The sequence below is a fragment of the Sparus aurata genome, chromosome 16, assembly GCF_900880675.1.
Source record: "Sparus aurata chromosome 16, fSpaAur1.1, whole genome shotgun sequence".
Lineage (NCBI taxonomy): Eukaryota > Metazoa > Chordata > Actinopteri > Spariformes > Sparidae > Sparus > Sparus aurata.
This window is the reverse complement of record NC_044202.1, coordinates 25,574,516-25,594,837: the sequence shown is the minus strand read 5'-3', so window position 1 is coordinate 25,594,837 and position 20,322 is coordinate 25,574,516. Positions and strand designations below refer to the sequence as shown.

At 40.8% G+C, this 20,322-nt stretch overlaps 3 protein-coding genes across 16 annotated transcripts; 1 reads left to right on the top strand and 2 right to left on the bottom strand.

Annotated features, from left to right (window-relative positions):
* Positions 1–274: 274 nt before the first annotated feature.
* Positions 275–7,229, bottom strand: pcare1 (photoreceptor cilium actin regulator 1). The gene is made up of 2 exons (XM_030443183.1): positions 3,635–7,229; positions 275–2,529 (listed from the first exon to the last, which is right to left on the bottom strand). The coding sequence occupies exons 1-2, from the start codon at positions 7,015–7,017 to the stop codon at positions 2,406–2,408; spliced, it is 3,507 nt and encodes a 1,168-aa protein (XP_030299043.1). The 5' UTR covers positions 7,018–7,229; the 3' UTR covers positions 275–2,405.
* Positions 7,230–8,817: 1,588 nt separating this feature from the next.
* Positions 8,818–12,894, top strand: spdya (speedy/RINGO cell cycle regulator family member A). Of its 11 annotated transcripts, none has more exons than XM_030444017.1 (8): positions 8,818–8,949; positions 9,115–9,164; positions 9,516–9,800; positions 9,944–10,002; positions 10,107–10,192; positions 10,440–10,611; positions 10,776–11,127; positions 12,288–12,894. In XM_030444017.1, the coding sequence occupies exons 3-8, from the start codon at positions 9,548–9,550 to the stop codon at positions 12,347–12,349; spliced, it is 984 nt and encodes a 327-aa protein (XP_030299877.1). In that variant the 5' UTR covers positions 8,818–8,949; positions 9,115–9,164; positions 9,516–9,547; the 3' UTR covers positions 12,350–12,894. The 11 variants fall into 11 exon arrangements, with proteins under 11 accessions (XP_030299877.1, XP_030299887.1, XP_030299878.1 ...); XM_030444027.1 differs by having other exon boundaries at positions 10,776–11,131; XM_030444018.1 differs by having other exon boundaries at positions 9,504–9,800; positions 12,288–12,349.
* A 238-nt stretch (positions 12,895–13,132) lies between these two features.
* Positions 13,133–20,228, bottom strand: trmt61b (tRNA methyltransferase 61B). 4 transcript variants are annotated; one of them, XM_030444016.1, is made up of 9 exons: positions 20,135–20,226; positions 18,444–18,759; positions 17,617–18,334; positions 17,422–17,524; positions 15,479–15,669; positions 14,344–14,435; positions 13,527–13,723; positions 13,349–13,432; positions 13,133–13,262 (listed from the first exon to the last, which is right to left on the bottom strand). In XM_030444016.1, exons 3-9 carry the CDS (start codon positions 18,322–18,324, stop codon positions 13,228–13,230), a joined length of 1,410 nt encoding a protein of 469 aa, XP_030299876.1. In that variant the 5' UTR covers positions 18,325–18,334; positions 18,444–18,759; positions 20,135–20,226; the 3' UTR covers positions 13,133–13,227. The 4 variants fall into 4 exon arrangements, with proteins under 4 accessions (XP_030299876.1, XP_030299874.1, XP_030299873.1 ...); XM_030444014.1 differs by having other exon boundaries at positions 18,471–18,759; XM_030444013.1 differs by having other exon boundaries at positions 13,349–13,429; positions 17,617–18,759; positions 20,135–20,228.
* Between the last annotated feature and the right edge of the window lie 94 nt (positions 20,229–20,322).

Here is a 20,322-nt window from a genome sequence, read left to right as displayed (position 1 = left end):
TAAACAGAAAAGATGCCACTCCTTCAGCCTGAAACAAGGTGCAGACATTATTGTATTCCACTTTTAATAGTGTCTGGAGAACCTCTTTGCATGTGTAAAATTATGTAACAAGAGTCTGAGTTTGGCATCTTCTGATTTAAGGGAGTTTTGACATTGTTGGTGTGGGATGAGACATAATGATGAAGCGATGTGCAGTTAGGTTACCACAGATTGTAAATTGTTGGATAGTTTCATGTTGGATACTCTCCACCAAAGAAACACAAGAACTGTATGCTCAAGTGCCTAAGACATTTTATAACAAACCATTTCCAGCTGCGAACATATCAGGTATTTTTTTTTTTTAAAAGTGTTTTTAAAGGGCTGTACCACAATTACCACTGCCCAGTGCACTCAGATCAAATACAGGCCACAAAGGCTTCAAAACAGGTATAATAATCAAAACATAGCTTTTGTTTTCTTTGCTTGGTGTGGATATTCCAGCTATTTTTTAATTAAAGTATAATTTTCCATCAAAAAGCAACATGAGATTAATCTAAAAGTCCTTTCTAAGAGTCTCTGAGGGAATATTGGATGATATAGAGTAGGGGAATAGAGAGAGATGTTAGGATATCCAACATCATTATAATTAAATTAGATAGTTTTATATCAACATTGCCAAAATTAAGGTTATTTTATTCAGTGTAATTCCTTTGGTATAATCCACACATTTGTATTCACATTCTTCATGAAAGGATACAGCGATCACGATTATTGCTTCTGCCTTTACAATTAGGTGACCCTTGTATACAATTTTCCTCTGGAATAGTTACAGTGATTTAACTGGTTGTTGTTAAAGGGCACTTTGTTTAATGTTTACACACTCACAGTACCACATTGTGCATCGTAGATTTAATTTTTCTTTCATTAACTCTGGGCCCCCTCCTAAAAGCTTTCAATAGCTTACTTTGGGGGACCCATTCATACATGCCAAAGGACCATTACAGATGTCTAATTGGTCTAAATTGTATATGTTTATCTTCTTGGCTATGTATGAATGAATAAACTGAACTGAACTGAACTGAACTTTGCTCTGTCTCTTCATGGACTTATTCTGCATAATAGGCCTCAGAAAGTGTAAGCTTTTGCTGACCATATTTGTTAATTCTGAAATATGCCAAAGAAACAGAATCCCAGTTAATGTGTTTTGAAATGATAGAACAAGCATTTCCTGCTTGCATCGCTAAATGGACAGAACAATTCCAAGCCTTGTTCAAAAACAGCTCAACATAGTTTTCTTGTGGGTTCAGTTATTGATCTTTATGTAGTCTGCGGAACTGAAGCACTTTTTAAAAAATACCACCTGCCTCTCATTAGCACATGCAAATCAATGCTAGTCAAAAGAGACCTCAAAGCATTATACAGTACACATGGAGAGCGGTTTACTACTGAGTTTATGAATACAGTTGTTCAATATTTTTGAGTCTCTGTAGCAGCAACCATGATCAGGTTGTGTTGGATTCCAACCAAGACTTAACAGTAAATCTTCCGAGCAAACCATAGTTTTAAAAGTAGAGTAGAATTTTTAAAAAACTAAATAAAAAACAAAACAAAACACAGCATTCAATTGGCAGGGTCTGAAGAAAAATGCTGTTGAATGATCTATGGGAATTGCAGTAGGCACTGAAATTCAGTATATCTCAGCCTCTGCTCCATCAAATCTGAACACTTTTTAATGCCCCTTGCAAGTATCCCAAGATAATGTAAGTGCCCTAAAACACATTTGATGTTAGTTAAACAAGTAACTACTTAGTTAATTAATTGATTAAATTGATAATAAGAGATTTATTGTTGTAGGAGTTTGTTTTTTTTATTTATAAACAAATTATAAAAATGATACATTAAAAAGAAAAATAACAATTAATAAAAAACTTGAAAAAGTTGCAATTGGCCTTAGCCTTTTCTTATTTTCTAAACCAATAACAATTGAGAAAGCCACTTTTCGCACATTGAGTCCAAGAAACTACACCTTATATTTAATATCTGACCTCTGAACTGAATTAACTGAATGTTCTATGTTCACAAATCAGTGGGAATGTTATGAAGTCAGGTGCTGAGAGAATTCCATAAATTGTAACAAGAAAAAATATGTATTTTTCCCTGAGAAACATATAATGCACAAACAAAATTCAGCAGCGTGCTTATGAACAGACAATAAATGTAAAAGTATGAATACAAAGATGCACATTTACTCCAATAAATGAATTAAAAAATCCCCACACTTGATTATAAACATTGTGGAGGTGGGTTATTGTGGCAGAGTGAGTAGAATTAGTTCTAGCTCCCTGCCCAGTGGAATAAACATCACTATGTTAAATCCGTGGTAAGGCCTCCTAATCCATAATCCCACTGGTCCTCCATTGGCCCGTTTAGTCTCTGTGCAAAGCCTGTCCAACAACACACAAGTCCGGGTGTGACGCAGAGCGTGGTGTAGCTCTGAGGTCTGATTGGCTACCCCACAGTTCATCATTCCTGGTTGGTTCGTCATCCAGCCTATAGAAGTGAATGAGGAATGTTGTCATTAGCAATTAAGGAAGTGGGCCAGGTGGGTTTGTGTCAGGTATAAACAGGAAAGATGCCATAAGCTCGTAAAGTGGCTGACGTCAGGGTTCACTCAGTATCTCTATAAGAAAGCATGCAAGGCCAGACAGGTGCCAACCATCCTAAAATTACACTTTCATTTTTAATTTTTGAGACTATTGATAAAAACAATAGCCCTTGGTAAACACAGCATTTATATTTAATACAGCATACAATACATAAATAGCAAGAAAAATACATAGTAGAAAGAGTAAGACATAAAGAGATTTAGAGGCTTTACTGTTATACTTTCAAGCTGATGTCTCTATATGTTAAATATCGTTTGTCATCCCCAAAGCACATGCTGTGAGCATGTCATCTTTAAGTCTAAGTTTAGGTAGCATAATAGATCATTGAATGAAGATCTAAAATTGTGGTATAACAGCACTGTAAAGTAGATAAGATACTTAAACAAGATAATATGTTTGAGGCAACTGCATATGACTATTTCAGACACAGTTATGACTAACTAGACATAGTCATGTTGTGAAGTTGTTATACTGTGTACATACAGAGGCTGGGGAATCTGGTTCATGCAATAATATTGTGTATGATCTACATTTTCTGTCACCATCAAAGCTTATTGACACTTCTTCTTTACTTCAGAATTCAGAAATGTTCCTGCCAACTTTCTTAGAAAATGAGCTGGATATTTCCTTGAATGAGTTACTGTAATGTAGGCGGTATATTGGTACAGTTCATAGCTAATCCCTGATGACAAACAAACAGATAGACATATAAACATCTGGCTAACCTGGTATTAGTTCCCGCTAAAATAGGTGTCTCCAGAGTCACATTTTGCCATTATGTGGCATTACCAGCCAATACTGGTTGGGGCTGGTAATTATTATTATTATCTATTTTTTTTTGAGAATTTCAGAATGTTTCTAAACCATAATATCAGCCCATCATAAACATATTCAAAGGAATGTGGTATTTAATTTTAGTAGCAAATATTGAATTGTAAGCCATATTCAAGATTTAGGATGTGTAACATAGAAATATGTTAAACACTTACCCCTTCGAATATATTGCTGGCTCACTTCCACATGTCTCAGCTACTGAAATGCCGCTTGATGTTGGTGGCAGACTTAGACTTGGCCTTCGGTCTGAATGGGTACGTCGGATGAAGGGTCGTGGTCCTTGAAAAGATACAGGAAACCTCCCACGACTCCCCCAAGACCGTGAGAGAAAAGAGACCCCTGTTGACGTCCAAGCTTGAGGGGGTCGGGGAATTGGACAAGGCTGGGCCTCAAACAAGGAGGGAGATGCTGGGCAGAAGACTGAACGTGCATTAGTAATCGTCCAAGCACTAGAGCAGTCTTCACTACTGTTCTCCCTTGACCATCTTTGCACTTTTGGAGAGGCTGGTGGAGACGGTGCTTTGAAAGGGTAGGAGGAGGATGGATTTGTGTTTAAAATATTCTGCTTTGCAACAGGTGGACTGGGGAGTCTCCTCTGAACTGCTGGTGGTGTGGGGACTTTCCTGGTAACAGGGGGACTAGCTGAAGAGGTCGGGGTAGGTTGCCTTTTGAAGGTGTGGGGACTGGGAAGTCTTCGATGTAGACTGCTGTGTGGTGGTGTCGACGGTGTGGATGGTAACATTCGTCCCCTTGACATGGGTGGGGTGGCAGGTGGTTGGCTGCTAACTATTGAAGGAGGCACTGTCGACACTGTAGTGCTAGGGCCAGGCACTGAAAGGTTACCACCATCTTGAGTGTCAGCTGATTCTTCTTGACTAGCAGATGGATTTGTTGCTACATAACTTTTTAACGATTTCTCTGAGTCCGAAGAGTGTTTTAAGTGAATGATCTTTCTGGGTTGCTGGTTCAAGGAATCATTTTCCTCTCCTGGGTCTACCTCCGGTTGAACACCTGATGAACTGGCTTTTGAGTGAGCAGATGTGTCTTTTTGATCAGCTTTGGCAAGGGAAATAACCTTAGATGCTTGCGGTAGGCCTCCTTTACTTGGCAATACTGTTACTGGCTGAACTGAGGCCCTCAGTCGTTGCGATAATGCAGCCCTTTTTAATACAGGTGATTTTCTGACTTTCGTAGCCCCTTCATCTGCTACACTACTTGGAAGACTCTGGGCACTTTCAAAGGAATTGTCCATTAATACTTCAGGAGGAGGCGGAGGAAGACTATCTAGATCAAAATAATCGTTTTTCTCCAATGAAGAGGATTCAGGTCTACAACTGGTTAACCCAGCACTAAGCACAGCTTCTACATTTCCTAAACCAGGTAACACAGGAACACCACACTTCTGTACCCCTCTCAGAGGCCCCAGAACTTTAGGACCATCTAAATCCTCTATTCCCTGACTGAAGGTGTCAATCAGTTTTTTGACCGAGTTCCGCCCTCTGTAAAGGCCCGAAGATGGTCGTGGTGATAAAGGAGGGCTCGGGGGTGGGGTGGCTTTAATGGGACCCTTGGATGTGTTCATGTTCTTTGATTTATCTTCTTCAACATCACTGGTTACGGTCTGTTTTTTGTTGTTGTGCCTTTCAAGGCCTGCTCTGTCTTTAAGTGGTTGGGCATTGCTGCTTTTGCCCAATGAAGGATGTTTGCGATTTATTGCTGGAGACTGTGCTGGCGACGTTATTTGATTTTGTTTACGCGGTGCAGTCCTTGTGTTTCCACCTGTCTTGGTTTTACTCATCCTCTGCAACCTCTGGTTTATATCCTTCTGGGTTCTGTCTAGTTCAAGCAGAGTAGGATCTTCACCTTTGCTCCTGAGGGATTCTGCTGACCGGGAACGTCGTTCCATAATCACTGGGGTCTTTTTTGCCACTGCCTTCCGAATAGGTGCTGCTGTTTGAGGCCTCCTTGGAGATTGTTCCTCCTCATCCGTCCACTGGAGCCTACTGGTTTTCGGACTGCCAGTGACCTTTGTTTTGGCACTAGAGCTCTGAGATGGGACAAACTGTATCCTACCACTTATAGCATTTTTCATTTTCAGAGTCATTTCTACATTTTTAGGATTTTCTATGCGCTTTGGAGGTAGGCGGTGTGGGCGTTGTTCGCTGTCAGGTGAAGAATTTGATCGTTTTATAAACCCTACTTGCACAGCTCCCATGCCTCCATCCACCTCCTCATCCTCATCATTGTCATCATCTTCCCCATCATCTAAGGAGACTGATCCTAGTACTGAGTCTCTTTGGTCATTAGCCATTATGGTACATGTAGAACCTAATGAGTTGAGTGAGGTAAGGGAGACACTTGGACTTATTTTTCTCCGAACCTTTTGCCTTGACACTCCTTGCCTTATGTTCATCGAGGTGTATCCCATAGGACTGACAGTAGTAGTTCTATTGGTCCCACTAGACTCACAACTCTCTCGTCTATGGCGTCTTTCAGATCCTGCAAGAGATTCATTCTCAGCCCCAATGCCGCTGTCCTCACTGAAGAGAGCAGAATCCTCAGGCCCTGGCTTGCGAAGAGAGGCGAGTTCAATGCGAGATAAGAGTTGCATTAGCCTAGTCTCTGCTGCACGTTTGACTTTTAGTTTCTCCTCTAAAACTTCTGAGACAGAGGCAAAGTACTCCACCGCCTCCTCTAAAGCAGAGTCCCCAATTCCACCAACAGTCTGACTCACATTTCGCATTCTCTGTGTGGTGTACTGAAGCAGCTGCTGCAACAAATCCGGAGGGGGCTCAACATTAGCACAGCCAGACTTCAGAGGTGTGGAAGATGAGAGGTTTTTCATTTGACTTGGCCAGGCGAGATGCTCTCCATTTTCTTTTAAAACTTTTTCTCCCTCATCTGCAATCTCTTCCAGTCCATGAATTATTTCCTCATAGCGTAGAGCCATAAAAGCAACCATAGCCTGCACAGAGACCTGTGTTTGGGTTGCTTGTTCCAAAAGTCCAAGTAGAATGTCATATTTTGTTATACTGGGATTCAAAAAGGTATAAGCAGCTTGGTGAGCTTTTACCAAAGGCTCTGGGAAGTCCACTTTCTGTTCTGTAGCTGGTTTTTCGTTGTCCTTGTCTTTCTTTTTAAGCACTTTAACACCTCTAGTATTTTTCTTAGGTTTTCTGCCAGGCTTTTTTTCTGTCACATCCTGCTTGTCAATGTTTTTCTCTTTCTTCTGTGAAACTGTGTTGTTGTCCTTTCCTTGACTTCCCAATTTATCCATGTTTACTGCTTCAGGAGCTAGCTCAGTCACAGATCTCTTTTTTTGTGGTGACATATGAGCCTCTCTGTGAGATACCTGGGTTTGTCCGACTGCCTTCCTTTCGTTTGTATCCCCATTTGTCCATCCAGTTGGATTACAATTCTCTCCATTATCAAAGTGGGAATCTCTGGGGCTTTCTTGAGGTGCAGGGGGCAGCATTCTCCCCTTCCTTGTGGGACCCAAAATCCCCAAATTGTTACCTTTGGATGGTGAGCAGCCCATTTCCGATGTTTTCAAATACAAGCAGATTGTTCTCTCTTCTTAGAGGCACAGCAAAGCAGGCAGTCATGCAAAGAATAGCCAAGGTCCTTAGCCACCTGCTGTATCTGTCATTTTCAGATGGCTGAGGTTGTCGAGTCTGATAAGATCCCTATCAACGATGATGCAACCAAAACAAAATATTGACAAATCCATTTCACAAATCCCTCCTACCTGTCATTGATAGGCAAAATATATCCAAAGATTTATGGTCATTTCAACAAAGATTTTGTTGGATCCTGCTCTGAAACACATCCTTCCGTACCTTTCAAAGGACAAGCAGCTGAGAGGATTAGTGAGGCTTTCAGCATGCACATATGTCACGTTAAAGCATATAAAACTCACCTACTCGTAAGACCATAAGCTCATTTGAGTAATGCGGGCTGGCCTCAGGTGGCTGTTTATAGCCTGCAAAACAATATCTCCCTAATTAGCCCTGTACAGCCATTTCCATTATAAAACAAAACAACAAACAAACAAAAGAAAGCATTTACAAAAAACAGTCAACAGTTTTTTAAAAAGCTGCTTTTTTTGAACTGTATTATTTGCAGTTGCAGTTATATACAGATACCACACACTGATAATTTTCAACTATCAACTATTATTCCTGTATCAGAGATTTTCTGTATCAGTAATATGATAGACATGTTTAATAAGCACCAATAATATTTCCATTTCACATACCATCTAAAAACAGGCTTAGATACCTCTGTCATACAGTTGTAAGTTATTTCGGTGCTTTGCTGATCTTCTTTAAACCTCTATATCTAGCATCAGTTCACTGGAACAGTGAGGCAAGCTTAAAAATAACTTGAACTACCTCTGACCTGCTGCAGTAAAAGTCAAAGTCATTTCTATTAGGCTTTTGTTTTTAATTTTGCTGAGAAAATAACACAATGCACCCTAATGACAAGAAATTAACTATATTCTGTATTAACTATGATGTGCAGGTGAAGACATTTAAAATCCCTCCATTTGTTTACTCTTTAAATACTTAATTCTGGTTATATATCAGCCCTTTCACACACTGTAGCCTATAAATAAGTACAAACTGAATCTGTTTAGTATAACAGATGTACCTTTAACTTGTTGCCTCACTCCTTGGTTCAGATCACAGCATGGCTACAAGTCCAAAAATGACTTTTAGCGTTATCTTAGCCCTCTACAAAATGTTTTTGTCAGCATGTACTTATTTAACCCTTTGTCTATAATGTTTATGTTGTTTCTGTCTCTGTAGTCTCTGTGATGTCACAATTAAATGCATTATTGTTTTTACAATGATAATTGAAAGAACTAGCTGGTTTAAGCCTAATTTTGGGTGGTGCCAATCTGTATCAAACAGCTGATATACACATCAGATATTCACAATCACCTGGGTTGTCTGGCTTATCATTCTATGCAATATAGCCTTAAAATGTATGTTTGTGAAAATAACATAAATAAGTCAGATTAGGATAGATTCATTTATTTGAGCTTTTCTTGTTTGCACATGACACAACCGCATAGCTTAGACTATGAATCAATCACAACTGTTGATAATTGTGATAGTGATCAATTAGTGATAATATCAATCTTGGGCAATTCTTTTGATTTTGGCCTATTCATTTTTTTTTTTTCTTGTATCTTTATAAGTACATATTTAACATTTCGATTTAAATAGCCAACATCTGAGAGAGGAGGTGATGTTTGCAGTATTGCTTGAAGAAGAAGCAGAAGAAGAAGCAAAAGAAGAAGAAGAAGAAGAAGAAGAAGAAGAAGAAGAAGAAGAAGACAGAGCAGCGCGGTTGGCATGCGCGCCCCCGCGTGCAGGTGTACTACTGATCGATTAGCGCGGGTCCTGAAGCGCGTTCCCGACCCGAACCACCGTCTTCTCCAGTCAGTGCTCTTTAACGACTGGTGACTGCTTTATTGTCAGTTTTAGCACTGTAAAACTTTGCAGTTGGTATTCTGCTCCGTTTTTAATTGCCATTATTCACTTTTAGCGCTATTACATTCGGTCAGGTTGTGTCACTGATACAGACCGTGGTCACTCTGATACATGTCATCTTTTCGGTTTTCTAGGTTGTAACTGTAACTCTGCTTCCTTCAGGTCGAGGAGGAGAGTTCTGGAGGTGAGGACGTTGTTAAACTTTCACTACAACAGCAGTGTCCGTCGTTTATATTACATTTAACATGGTTAACTTTAAGGCCTGCTTTTGAGCCCGACGTAGTTTAGAAGTACACAATCAAATAACATAAAGTTAGCATAACAATTAGCTTCCCTCAAGATGGAATCTGTCGAACATAAAGTACGAAAGTAAACGAGGTGGCAGCTAGATTATCGTCAAGTCTTCATTAAGATGTAGTCATAGGGTGTAATAATGTTTGATGTATATTTAGCGAACAGTATTAAGTATTCAGTGCTCTTTGTAATTGTTTCAATCTAATAATTTAACTCAATGTCCTCTGAGAACACACCACAGACCTCTTCACTACAGATGATCTGAGCTGAAACATGAGGAAGCATACTCACAGGTGGTGCCAGACTCCCCCATCAGTAACTGTCCGGGTCAAACCCAGCAGTACACACTCCATCCAAAAAAGAAGATGTCTCCGGTTCAAGAGATCCAATGGCCAGGACACCCAGGGCCCACCAGGGAAGAGCCAGTCGAGCCAGCGTAGAGATGAGCTGTATCATGCCAAAATGTCCACACCGCCAACGATTGTCATCCAGATGCAGGAAATGGCTTCATTCTTTAGACTTTTAGGTAAATGAATAGCCCTATGAAAAGCATGTTTCAATTCAGTAGCATCCAAATGATAAATCCTACTTTTAAACTTATTTTTACTTTAAGAATTAAGAATATTTGGCATCTGACATCAAAGTATTTATTATTCATTTTTTTTACAGATGATGACCTGATCCGGGACTTTCTGTGGATGGACTGTTGCTGTAAAATGACTGACAAGGTAAATTGTTTGGTAAATGTTTTGATGAAAGTGACACAATCTCTCTAAAGCTTTATGATTCTTACAATTAACTGACTCCCAACGTTTTCTCCCTTATGCCACAGTACCTCCTTGCCATGACCTTTGTGTACTTTAAACGGGCTCACTTCACTATTGCTGAATACACCAGGAAGAATTTATTCATTGCACTGTAAGTTTTAAAGAAAAATATTGGAATTCTGCTTTTGTATCTTGTTTTTTTTTTCATTCATTGTGAACCTTGTAAAAAAAAATAGAATCCAAATTCTTCCAACTTCTTATATGTCAAAATTTTCTGGTATCTTTACACCTCTGTGACTGAATATCTCCGAGTTGGGTACAAAACGAGACACTGTGGACATATTCAGCTTTGGGAAACCCATTTTTCATAATTTTCTGACATTTTTCTCAATCTCTAGTTATCTCGCCAACACCATGGAGGAGGATGAGGAGGAGATTAAATATGAGATTTTTCCATGGGCACTGGGCAAGAACTGGAGGAAGTGGTTTCCCCGCTTCCTCCAGCAGCGAGACTCGCTGTGGGCCCGCATCAACTTCAGAGCTGCTGTCAGCAGGCGCTGCTGTGAAGAGGTACATTTAAGTATGATTGCCTGAGGAGACTGATAAATAGTGTTTTCTCTGCACTGGGCAAATTTTATTGCTTTGGTTTACCAGAAGATCCACCCGTTTTTCTTTTCTTGTTGAAGCTGTATTTATTTATATCCTGGTCTGTGTCTCCTATCTTTGTCCTCCAGGTGATGGCCATAGTGCCCTCTCACTTCGTGTGGAAGCGAGTGCGATCAGAGCACCACAGCGGTGCCCAGCGGCAGTATGGTGACCAAGAGCACACTACCTTTCCCCGTGGGCCCTCTGCCTCTCCACTATCCTGTGCCCTCTGTAACCGAGGCACCAGGCTACATCAGGGCCCGGGCTTCTCGTCACCCTCCAGAGGACCTTCTGCTCAATCATCAAGCCCTGCCTTCCCACACCCATTCACCTCCATACTGAGTTTGGAGATGACTCCACCCAGAGCCTCTCTCGGGAAGACAGTGGAGACTAAAATCCAGGCGCAGCATTCGTCCTCTTGCTGTGTGGATGAGGTTCCCAGTAGGTATTACGTAAACACATGCATCTCATATGTAAATCAGTGTAAGATGTGTATATACTCACACCTTGATATAAACCCCTTGTGACCTCGGCATCTTGTACATTACTCCAGAATTTGTTCACATAGCATCACCTACAAAAAGCTTAAGGGACAAAGTTTTTGTTACTTACCCTGCTCGATGCAGCCTGTTGAAAAATAAGATAAGATCGACTGAAAAGATGGCAGGGAGGGTGCATAATTAATCAAATATTATTAAAATCGCAATATGGTCAATGAAAATATCATAATTGCAGGAACTTTAATTTTTTTTAATAAAGTAGTTATGTGTCAGAACATGCCATTATAATAGAGGCAATGCACTACAGAGATACCCCAGCCTACAGATGATTCTCTACAGACGCAGAGGAACATACCTGTTTGGTACGAGCAAAAATCCCATCATCATTTTGAAATGTATTTCAGTGCAAGTGAAATGCAAATACTATTTCCATTTATATTGCAGTATCTGTCAAGAACTTTTTTTTTATCCACAGTCCTAGACTACATGACAGTGACACATTCATGAAATCATTACTGCTGTTATTTATGTTGAATAAGAAAGTGACATCTGCCTTGAGGAGCAGCTGTATCAGCCAAACCTCACTTCCTTAAAGGGACTCTGTGTGGATTTTGTGGAGAGGTGATTTAGCTGGATTACACCTGGTAGATGTTTCAGGATTAGAAAGTGAATCTGGAAAAGATGGCTCTATATCTGTGATACTGACTTCCGTTTGTAAAGGATCACATTGATGACACCTCGTAATGCAGTTACAAAAGATATAATTCATGTATCTTTTTAAAGATGTCTTGCAAATGTCTGCTTGGAGAGACAGCTATAAAATAAATCTGTACCTAGAATCATTTGTGCCATATTCATTTCATCTTTGTTGTTTCTCACAGTTCTTAATTCCCTTGTAGGCATGACGACATTAAACTTTGAGGAAAAAGGAAACTAATTTGTGATTACTAATCTGGTATTGATCATGATAGGTCAGTGTTACAATCAGGGTATTTCATCGCCTCGTCTAAACGATTTCAGGGGCAACTGTTCCTTCCAAAGTTCAAAGAAGAAACAGGAGAGCTCACTTAACTCCATTTTTCTATCGTCCCTCTTTGTTAGGAGATGAGTGTTCCTGTGGGTCCTCATACGACACGTCCATGGACTGGATCAGTGAGGAGTAGAGCATTACACCACCTCCACACTCTTTGCCCTGAGGGAGCTGTTCTGTTTATCACCATCTCTCCTCTTTAATGCCCACTTCTCCTCCAAAGTAAAAGCCTTAATCACAAGTGTAACTCGCTAGTTTGCGTGTACCTCTTCTAATAAACATAACTGGTCAGGAAAAAGTTAACCATTTGTGACTGGAAGTAGCTGTAAGAATGAGCTAATGTCATTTCACACATCATTTTCTGATGGAAACATGCAATAAGATTGATGTTGCACACCAAATAGTGTTGTTAGGGTTTGTTTAACTTGCACTGAGTTCTTGATGTTTATGTATTTATTTATATATTTATATTATTTATGAACTGAAGCACCTCTGGGAACATTTGTTAGACACTTATCAAGCACAGATGTTAAAATGTAAAAAAGTCTTTCACATACTGGGATCCAACTGCATGTGTTTTATTGTTACCAGCGTGCCTGTATGATGAACGAACACTGCCTCTTGAGTTCTGAATAAATGCTTGAACATTGTCTTTTTGACATTGTTTATTACAACCTGGCTGTATGCGTTTAACTTGAATGCACTGTTTTATCACAGGCCCAGCAGTCTGCCTTTGTTTTGCAAATACACTGATCTTTACATGCAGGAAATTCCTGTACATCAATCAATGATCCTTAACATTATTGAATTTACAGAGCCAATTCCACTAAACTCACTGATAATTTATCATAAGGCATATTTGGCTTGACATTTACATAAGCGTCTTCATTCAAGTACATATAAAAATACACCAAAATAAACATTTAGACGTCATTTATTCATATATTGATAAACAGAATATTATTTGGTGGATGTGTCATTTATGTCCAAGGTTCCTCAGAGGCAGAGCAGCTACTGCACACACTTCCTCAATTTCACCAGGAACGCTAAAGATGGAAAGCAGACAATGAGTTTTTATTTATTTTGTATTTAAATTGGTTAGACTGCGATCATAACAGCTGCAATATCTGACCTGTGTGGCTCAGTTGTTCAGGGTGGGGTCTGGCAATGTAGGGAATATTACCAAAGGCTGGGTGTTTGCCTGGGGTCATCTCTTCTGAAATACAGTATAAAAGTCAAACTAAGCACGGAATGCTCATAAATCATGAATAAACAGTAGCACGGTGGTCTGCTACATCATTTTAAATCACCTGTGTCAGTCTCATCCGGTGTCTCCTCCTTCTGGTCTTCATCCTGGATCGGAGCTTTACTGACGCAGTTGCTGCCATCCTTCCGGAGGGCCGGCGCCACCTTCCAATCTCGGATTGGAACCTCTATGATGCGTTCACACAGCAAAGGGTACGCCAAGCATCGAAGCCCTTCTAACAGTTCAATGACCTGTGTGATACTGTGATAGAAGGGGCAGTCGGAGAGCAGTTAATCTCTGTTCTGATGCGGTATTACAGCCCAAATTGAAAATAAGTGGACATTATTTTATTTAATATTCATCCATTTGAAAAAGTAGTAAACACAAACTTTGAATCTCTCCACAATGTAATCCTTTGCAAATATCACTAAGTGTGAGAATGAATAGTCAGTACGTGAAATTTAGAGTAAGCACTGAATTTAGAAGGCAGCAGACTGCTTTGGAAATTAAAAAAATATATATAATAATATGTTCTTAGCATTGTTATGAAGGATGGCCTCTGACTAAATGTAAACTTCAGATTCTAGTATGTGGCATGTGCTGCATACTGTATTCCACTTACTTAATAATAAGTATTAGGTACATACTTTGGAAATCTAGCATGACAACCAGCGGTAGATTGCACTGTACACAAAGCCCAAGCACATCAAGTACTGTAAGTAACATAAGGACACATTTCAGGTACTTGTACTTTACTTGAGTGTTTCCATTCCCTGCCATTTTCTATAGCTAGCTAGCTACTGCACTTTATAAGAGCTCAGTGTATACGACATCATTTAATGTTTCTTGAAAGGCAACAGTGAAATAGAGGAGATACAGACTTGGGGATATAGACAGCACACACAGCTCCAGGGTGCAGATGTTGAGTCACAGTGGGTAAAGCCAGGTGAGGGTTGATCAGGTCAAGAGCAACCTGCAATGGACATAATCCATCCAATGAATGAGCACATGTCACAGAATGCCATTCCCCGAGTCTTAACACGCATGATCAGGTGTTTATGTAAGGGATAATGCCCGACGAGGTGTCCATAAACAGGAGTTAATGGACGACGCGGAGGCCTAAGAACTGTCCGACGCGCAGCGGAGGAAGGTTGCCTCCACGAAGTCCATTAACTCCTGTTTATGGACACCTTGAAGGGCATTATCCCGCTTATACCATGGTCACTTGCCAAAGAAAAGAAATTCGGACCATTAATTTACATTTTCATGCGTTTTACAATCAAAATATTAAGTTTTTCACAAGCCATAACTTAGTTTCCCTGGTAACGCCTGAGGGTTTGACTAATACCTGGAACAGTCATTACTCTCCCGTAAGATTCTTATGTAACGGAGACGTTGTTCACTCTTCCAGTAAATAGGACGGACCATAGATACGACTTGACAACGGGAGATACTCTAGTCCGCTCAGCGATGAGCCAGAAAGCTAACGATATGCTAGCAAGTATCAAAGTCAATATCATTGCGCATGGTTGACAAACAGTAAATATAATTTGACAGTATGCTAGCTAACAAGACTAGCTAGCTAACCAGTCATGTCAATGTCCCCAAATCAATAGCAAGATTTTCACGAACAAATGACCGGCCGTGTGTAACGTTACTGTGGCCGCAGCCTGAAGCAGAGAGCTGAACAGCGAACGGGATGTGAGATTATTCGTGTATCAGTAAGTTTAGAGGGGAAGTGAACTTTCTGCAGCTTGTGTGTTACAGTCGCCACCCTGTGGTGTTCAGAGGTTAAGACACTGAAGGACTGACGGACTGAATTCAGCGCTGGAAATATAATATTCAGATTTGATACGCCAGCTAGCGCATTAATTTTACAGTGGTGAACAGACAATTTGACTGGAACTACTTAGTAGGTGTCCATATATCAGGGGTTAATGGACACCCTGCAGCCAATCAGAATCGAGTATTCCCCCAGACCATGGTATAAGTATTGTATAAACTCCGTCCACTGACCGCATGGAATCCCCATCCAGCCAGGAGCGGGGAGGCCGTGAAGAGGTCTGCGTTGTGAAACTGGACGTTGTCGGGCCACTCCTCGCCCCGTCGCAGATTCCACGATGTCCTCCAGTGGCTATAGTTCTGCGCAGCTCTCTTGAGGTGGTCCTCCCTGACGTCTACGCTCAGCACGCGGCCCTTAGAGCCAACTGGGAAAAACATAAATACACTATGAACACACAAAATCAGTGCTGTCGCCCTCAGATAGACGTGTCATTATAGAATGCAGGAATTTACTGCATGCAGATTTTCAGTTTTCATTAACCTTTTTCAAAATGACTTTTCCTGATCTCACAGTTGAAGTCTGCCGCTTTCCTTCAGCACAGACACAAAGTGACACATTCTTATAGATGTGTTATTCGGAATGCGCCTTAACCCTTCCTGAAACAGTTTAAATCAGTTCTGATGGTATGGACCCACACCAACATTTGATGTATGTGTATGTCTGTATTTTCTATTTATACTTGAGTGTCAGTTCTCTGAAGTTTCTCATGAAGTTTTCAGCTAATTTTCCAATTTATAAGATATTCATTTAATTCCAGCTGAATTTTTAAATTTTAGTGGCAAACAATTATTATACTGTTAAATAGCCACTACTGATAATAACTGTAGCTGAAAGTTTATTTCTAATGGAGAATGTTATGTCATGAAAAGGAACACTCTTAATGCCCCTTCTTCCGTGTGTTACACAGGCAGGAGGATGGCTGAAGTTTATATCGCAATATAAAGAAGAACATTTTGTCCATATTTACGTACATCAACAAGATGTAGAACACAAAAACCTCAACAACTAACATTTTAGTTTTTAATTCCAATGTGCTTACAATAACTTGTTCTCACTTGTGTCTGGCATAATCTTTGCAAAAAACAAAATATATATATGTAATTACAACATCAAAATCCTTAAAATGGCACCTACTACTTCTCCCTCATTAAAGCAGAATAGCAGAATAGAATAGCAGAGTGTATAAATATGCAAATTAATTTCATCTCGCAAGTTTAACTGCTGGACACAAGATGTTTCCTACTTCATTAGACCCTTTTCAAGACAGGAATATTGCGCTGTAATTCTGCCTCGCCGTCAGTATGAATGATGCAGAGGCAGGAGGGGGGGACATCGTGTCTGCCAGCCGAGGACAGTAACATTAACAGAGCTGCTACAGAGGCGAGACAGCATCCGTGTGTAAGGGTGAGCACTGCTAAAGCAACATTACAAGACTGAAGAACAGTGATGTTGGAGCAGGTGGTGTCGTTGGTATCTTATATAAGGAATTATGAGTCACTGTCACCCTGTCTGTCCTAGTGACTTTTTGCCACACTTCTGCCGGGAAAGGAGCAAAGGAGCCTGGAAGCTCCAACTGTTGACTGGTGGTGATTATGGGATGTGATTTAGAGCAAAAAACTTAAACTCACAATGTCTCAATCACCTTCCACTACTGTGCTTTTGCTGCCTTTGGCCACTTAAAGAGAATATAAAATCTCCAAATTTTATGAGGAACAGTCACCATGACCGGGTCATTCCAACTGTGTCTTCAGTTAACTTCCCCCAGGAGGAGACTGCATTCCTCTCCGTGAGTGAGAGCCAGACAAGGTCCCCTATTTGCTGATGGTGATTATGTGATTAGGTGATTATGGCTTTCAATCACAACACAAGATAACGGCATCCTTATGACTATAACTAGTTTGCTGAGACATTTTTAGATTTACAGTTGGAAACTGGGTGGAAACACGCTAAAAACAACCCCACCGCTTTCAACGTTATGATGTGTACCATTCATGCCTCTTTTGGTTTTGCAACGCTGACATGCTGTCCTCAAGTATATCTCAAAAAATTTTGAAATTATTTGCTTAAAAGAAAAAAAAAAGCCAAGTGAGACAATGACAGTATGATGGGTGCAGACCTGCTCTGGACAGGAACAGAGACATGGCCCCGGACCCCGAGCCTGACTCCAACACACAGTCTCCCTCTGCGACATCCATCATCATCAGCATAGTAGCTGCATCCTGGTAACACAGAGAAAGAATTAAAACGTACAACATCTGTCATCAAAACAAAATAGAAATACAGGACTATGGCACACAAACAAATGATGTACCTTAGGGTAGGTGATAGCTGGCCCCCTCTTCATATACAGCACATAATCCTGCAGACTGGCCCGACGTGTGAGGATGGGGACCCCCCTGCTCGTCTTCAGGAACCGACCTGCAGGCTGCCCAGCCATGTCATCGTGCAGGATGGTCCCCCAGCTGCTATGCAGACGTTCCCCCGCCTGAAGCTTGAACATCTTTCTAAACTCCACCCGCCCTTTCTTACGATACTCCGCCACAAGCAGCTCCCCAAACACAAGCAGCCTCTCCCCAGGAAGAGTGGATGACATCAATCTTTTTTCCTCATGAAGTGTTCCCTTCAACTGAGCGTCTAAGGTTTCTGAATCCTCATTTTCAGGATGTGTCCCGTGTCCACTTTCCTCTGGTGCACAGTTTGTGACTGACACCTGGATGTCTGGGTCCTGTTCAGTGTCTTGCTGGTTCTGCTCCCTCAGCTGCGTCACCTCGGGGCTCAGAGCGTCCTGGGGCAGTAGGCCACTGATCCTCTCCAGGGGGGACAGGGGTCGCCTCCTTCTTGATAGCAGTGCTTGTCTAGAGGTCGGCGTGGTGCTCGGGGGTGCAGGGTCTGAGCTGTCTTCCTCGTCTTTGTTCCATTTCACAGAACCAGTTGAAAAAGTTTTTATTTCCCTCAAACATTTATGGAGTTCTACAAGTATGATCCTGTTACTGAGATGCCTCTGGCCGGGTGTGCTCATTCTGACCAGTCTGTTCATAAACACAAGTCCAGCAAAAGGCATTTGCACAGCCATCACTTCAGATTATGACACAGCATTTAAAATGAAATGAATACCTGAGTCCAGAGAGCATTACACACCGATACAATGCGAGAGACTCCACTTACTCCATCTAGCTGTGTGTCGATCGTCTTCCCTCCTCTCAGCTGGTGTACAGTCCACGGAGGTCACCATGCTGGAGGAGCCCACGTGAAAGACGTCATAACAAAGCGACACGCGCAGTAGTTTGAGTCTACCAGCAGATGGCGATATCGTTTGTGTTCTGATAAATGGATTGGACTTGTTCCAGGTTCTGAAGGATGTTTGACCGCTGACCCGAGAGGCATCGTTGGTTCTGACCAACTGGAAGGGAGCCTGCAACGCCCGGAAGAGCAGAAAGTCTTCTCCTTCAGGAGGCTGGAACGAGGAAATGTTTTTACCTGAACACTGACTCCAACTATGATCGACATCATAACCAATTACTTTCCTATCAACCAACCAATTGATTACTCGAATAAATCGAGACATTCAATTAGACATTCACTCATATTCAACAACAGTATTACAGTCACAATGGGTCATAATTGCATTTTTTTCTGTCCTATAACTGAGAATATATAACCCATTTATTGTTATACCGGAGCTATAAAACTAATCAGTCTGGTTTGAAGTTGGAAAACAAACTAAACAACAACGGCGCAACATATGTAATTATCATATATAATATTATATATATATATCTATATATATATATATATATATATATATATATATATATATAAAAACATTTTTCCTGCAGAAATGAGATTTTTGACTCCATAAACTATATGAATACTGAGATTACTGAGTTGGCTTGGATAACATAAAATGTAAACATAAAATAAATTTGGCACTAAGATATGAAGAGTGTTTGTGAGTATAGTCAGGAAAATGCTTTTAATAAAGCAATAAACTATATGTCACCATATTGTTATCAATACTCGTGAATTTACTTAAGGGCAGGATTTTACTGTTGTAGTGGGTTGATGTGGACTTCAGTTTGAACTATTTTGTACTAGACTGATGCTGATTATTATCATGTATAAAATCTGCAGATTACTCCCCCCAGTCATCGAAAATAGTGAGAACTGTTGTCACAACATTCAGGACCACTTTCACACACTTTTTTTGTTGTTTCTGTTTAAATAATTATACTTTATTTAGTCTGCATCATTACCAATTTCTTGGACAAATAGTTAGACTTGTACGTAATGCTGATGGATTCATGGACCTTCACTGTCCTCGCACTGCTCGTACAAGTACAATGTGAATGGAAAAAAATAAGTGTTCCCTAACCTCCACCTCCCGCATGAACACCTCGTTTCCTGTGTCTGAAATATTCATGTTTCTCGTCTTCCTCTCGGTGGTGGCCATGAAGCTCTGTAAAGAACTACTGATGAGACGGCTGATCCATGTGCGCACATTTCATGTGGGATTTATAAAAATAAATTGCGCACTGGCATGCCATGATTGACTGCAGACATTTCCATTCATTCATTCCAGTGTTATGATTGCAGATATAGTTAGAATCGAAAGTCAGACAAATTGAAGCAGCAATTCTTCACTCAATCAAAAGATGTTCGGTGCAGTGACGTCCAATGTCTGTGGCCTGTAGTTCAAATTAGTAGTTTAGAGTAGAGCACCAAGGTAGCTGCACATACATAGTTTTGGAGTTCTGAATAAATGCTTGGAAAGCAAGCCACAACAACAATACGCAGACTGGAGATTAGGCACAGCAACATTAGTAGCTCACCTTTCATTATAACAAACACCCAACTGGACATCACCAGTGGCACGCAGGAGATACAAAAGAAACAGAAAGAGCGTTACAGAAATGGAGGCCTCGGCTGTAACGAGGAGACCTGAAGGCAGCACGAATCCAGCCGCTTGTTTTCTGATAGCAGCCAATGGGAGGGCGGTGCGCCGGACTCGCTAGCGCGC

Excerpts from the sequence above, each read along its gene's own strand:
- pcare1 (XM_030443183.1), bottom strand. The coding sequence starts at position 7,017 with ATGGGCTGCTCACCATCCAAAGGTAACAATTTGGGGATTTTGGGTCCC. Across the intron at positions 2,530-3,634 it reads CCAGCAATATATTCGAAGGG|GCTGGATGACGAACCAACCA; the intron begins GTAAGTGTTTAA and ends TCACTTCTATAG.
- trmt61b (XM_030444012.1), bottom strand. The coding sequence starts at position 18,378 with ATGGCTGTGCAAATGCCTTTTGCTGGACTTGTGTTTATGAACAGACTG. Across the intron at positions 13,724-14,343 it reads TGTGCTGTCTATATCCCCAA|TATCACACAGGTCATTGAAC; the intron begins GTCTGTATCTCC and ends CTTCTATCACAG. Across the intron at positions 13,263-13,348 it reads TGAACAACTGAGCCACACAG|CGTTCCTGGTGAAATTGAGG; the intron begins GTCAGATATTGC and ends TTCCATCTTTAG.
- spdya (XM_030444017.1), top strand. The coding sequence starts at position 9,548 with ATGAGGAAGCATACTCACAGGTGGTGCCAGACTCCCCCATCAGTAACT. Across the intron at positions 10,612-10,775 it reads GCAGGCGCTGCTGTGAAGAG|GTGATGGCCATAGTGCCCTC; the intron begins GTACATTTAAGT and ends TTTGTCCTCCAG. Across the intron at positions 11,128-12,287 it reads CTGTGTGGATGAGGTTCCCA|GAGATGAGTGTTCCTGTGGG; the intron begins GTAGGTATTACG and ends CCTCTTTGTTAG.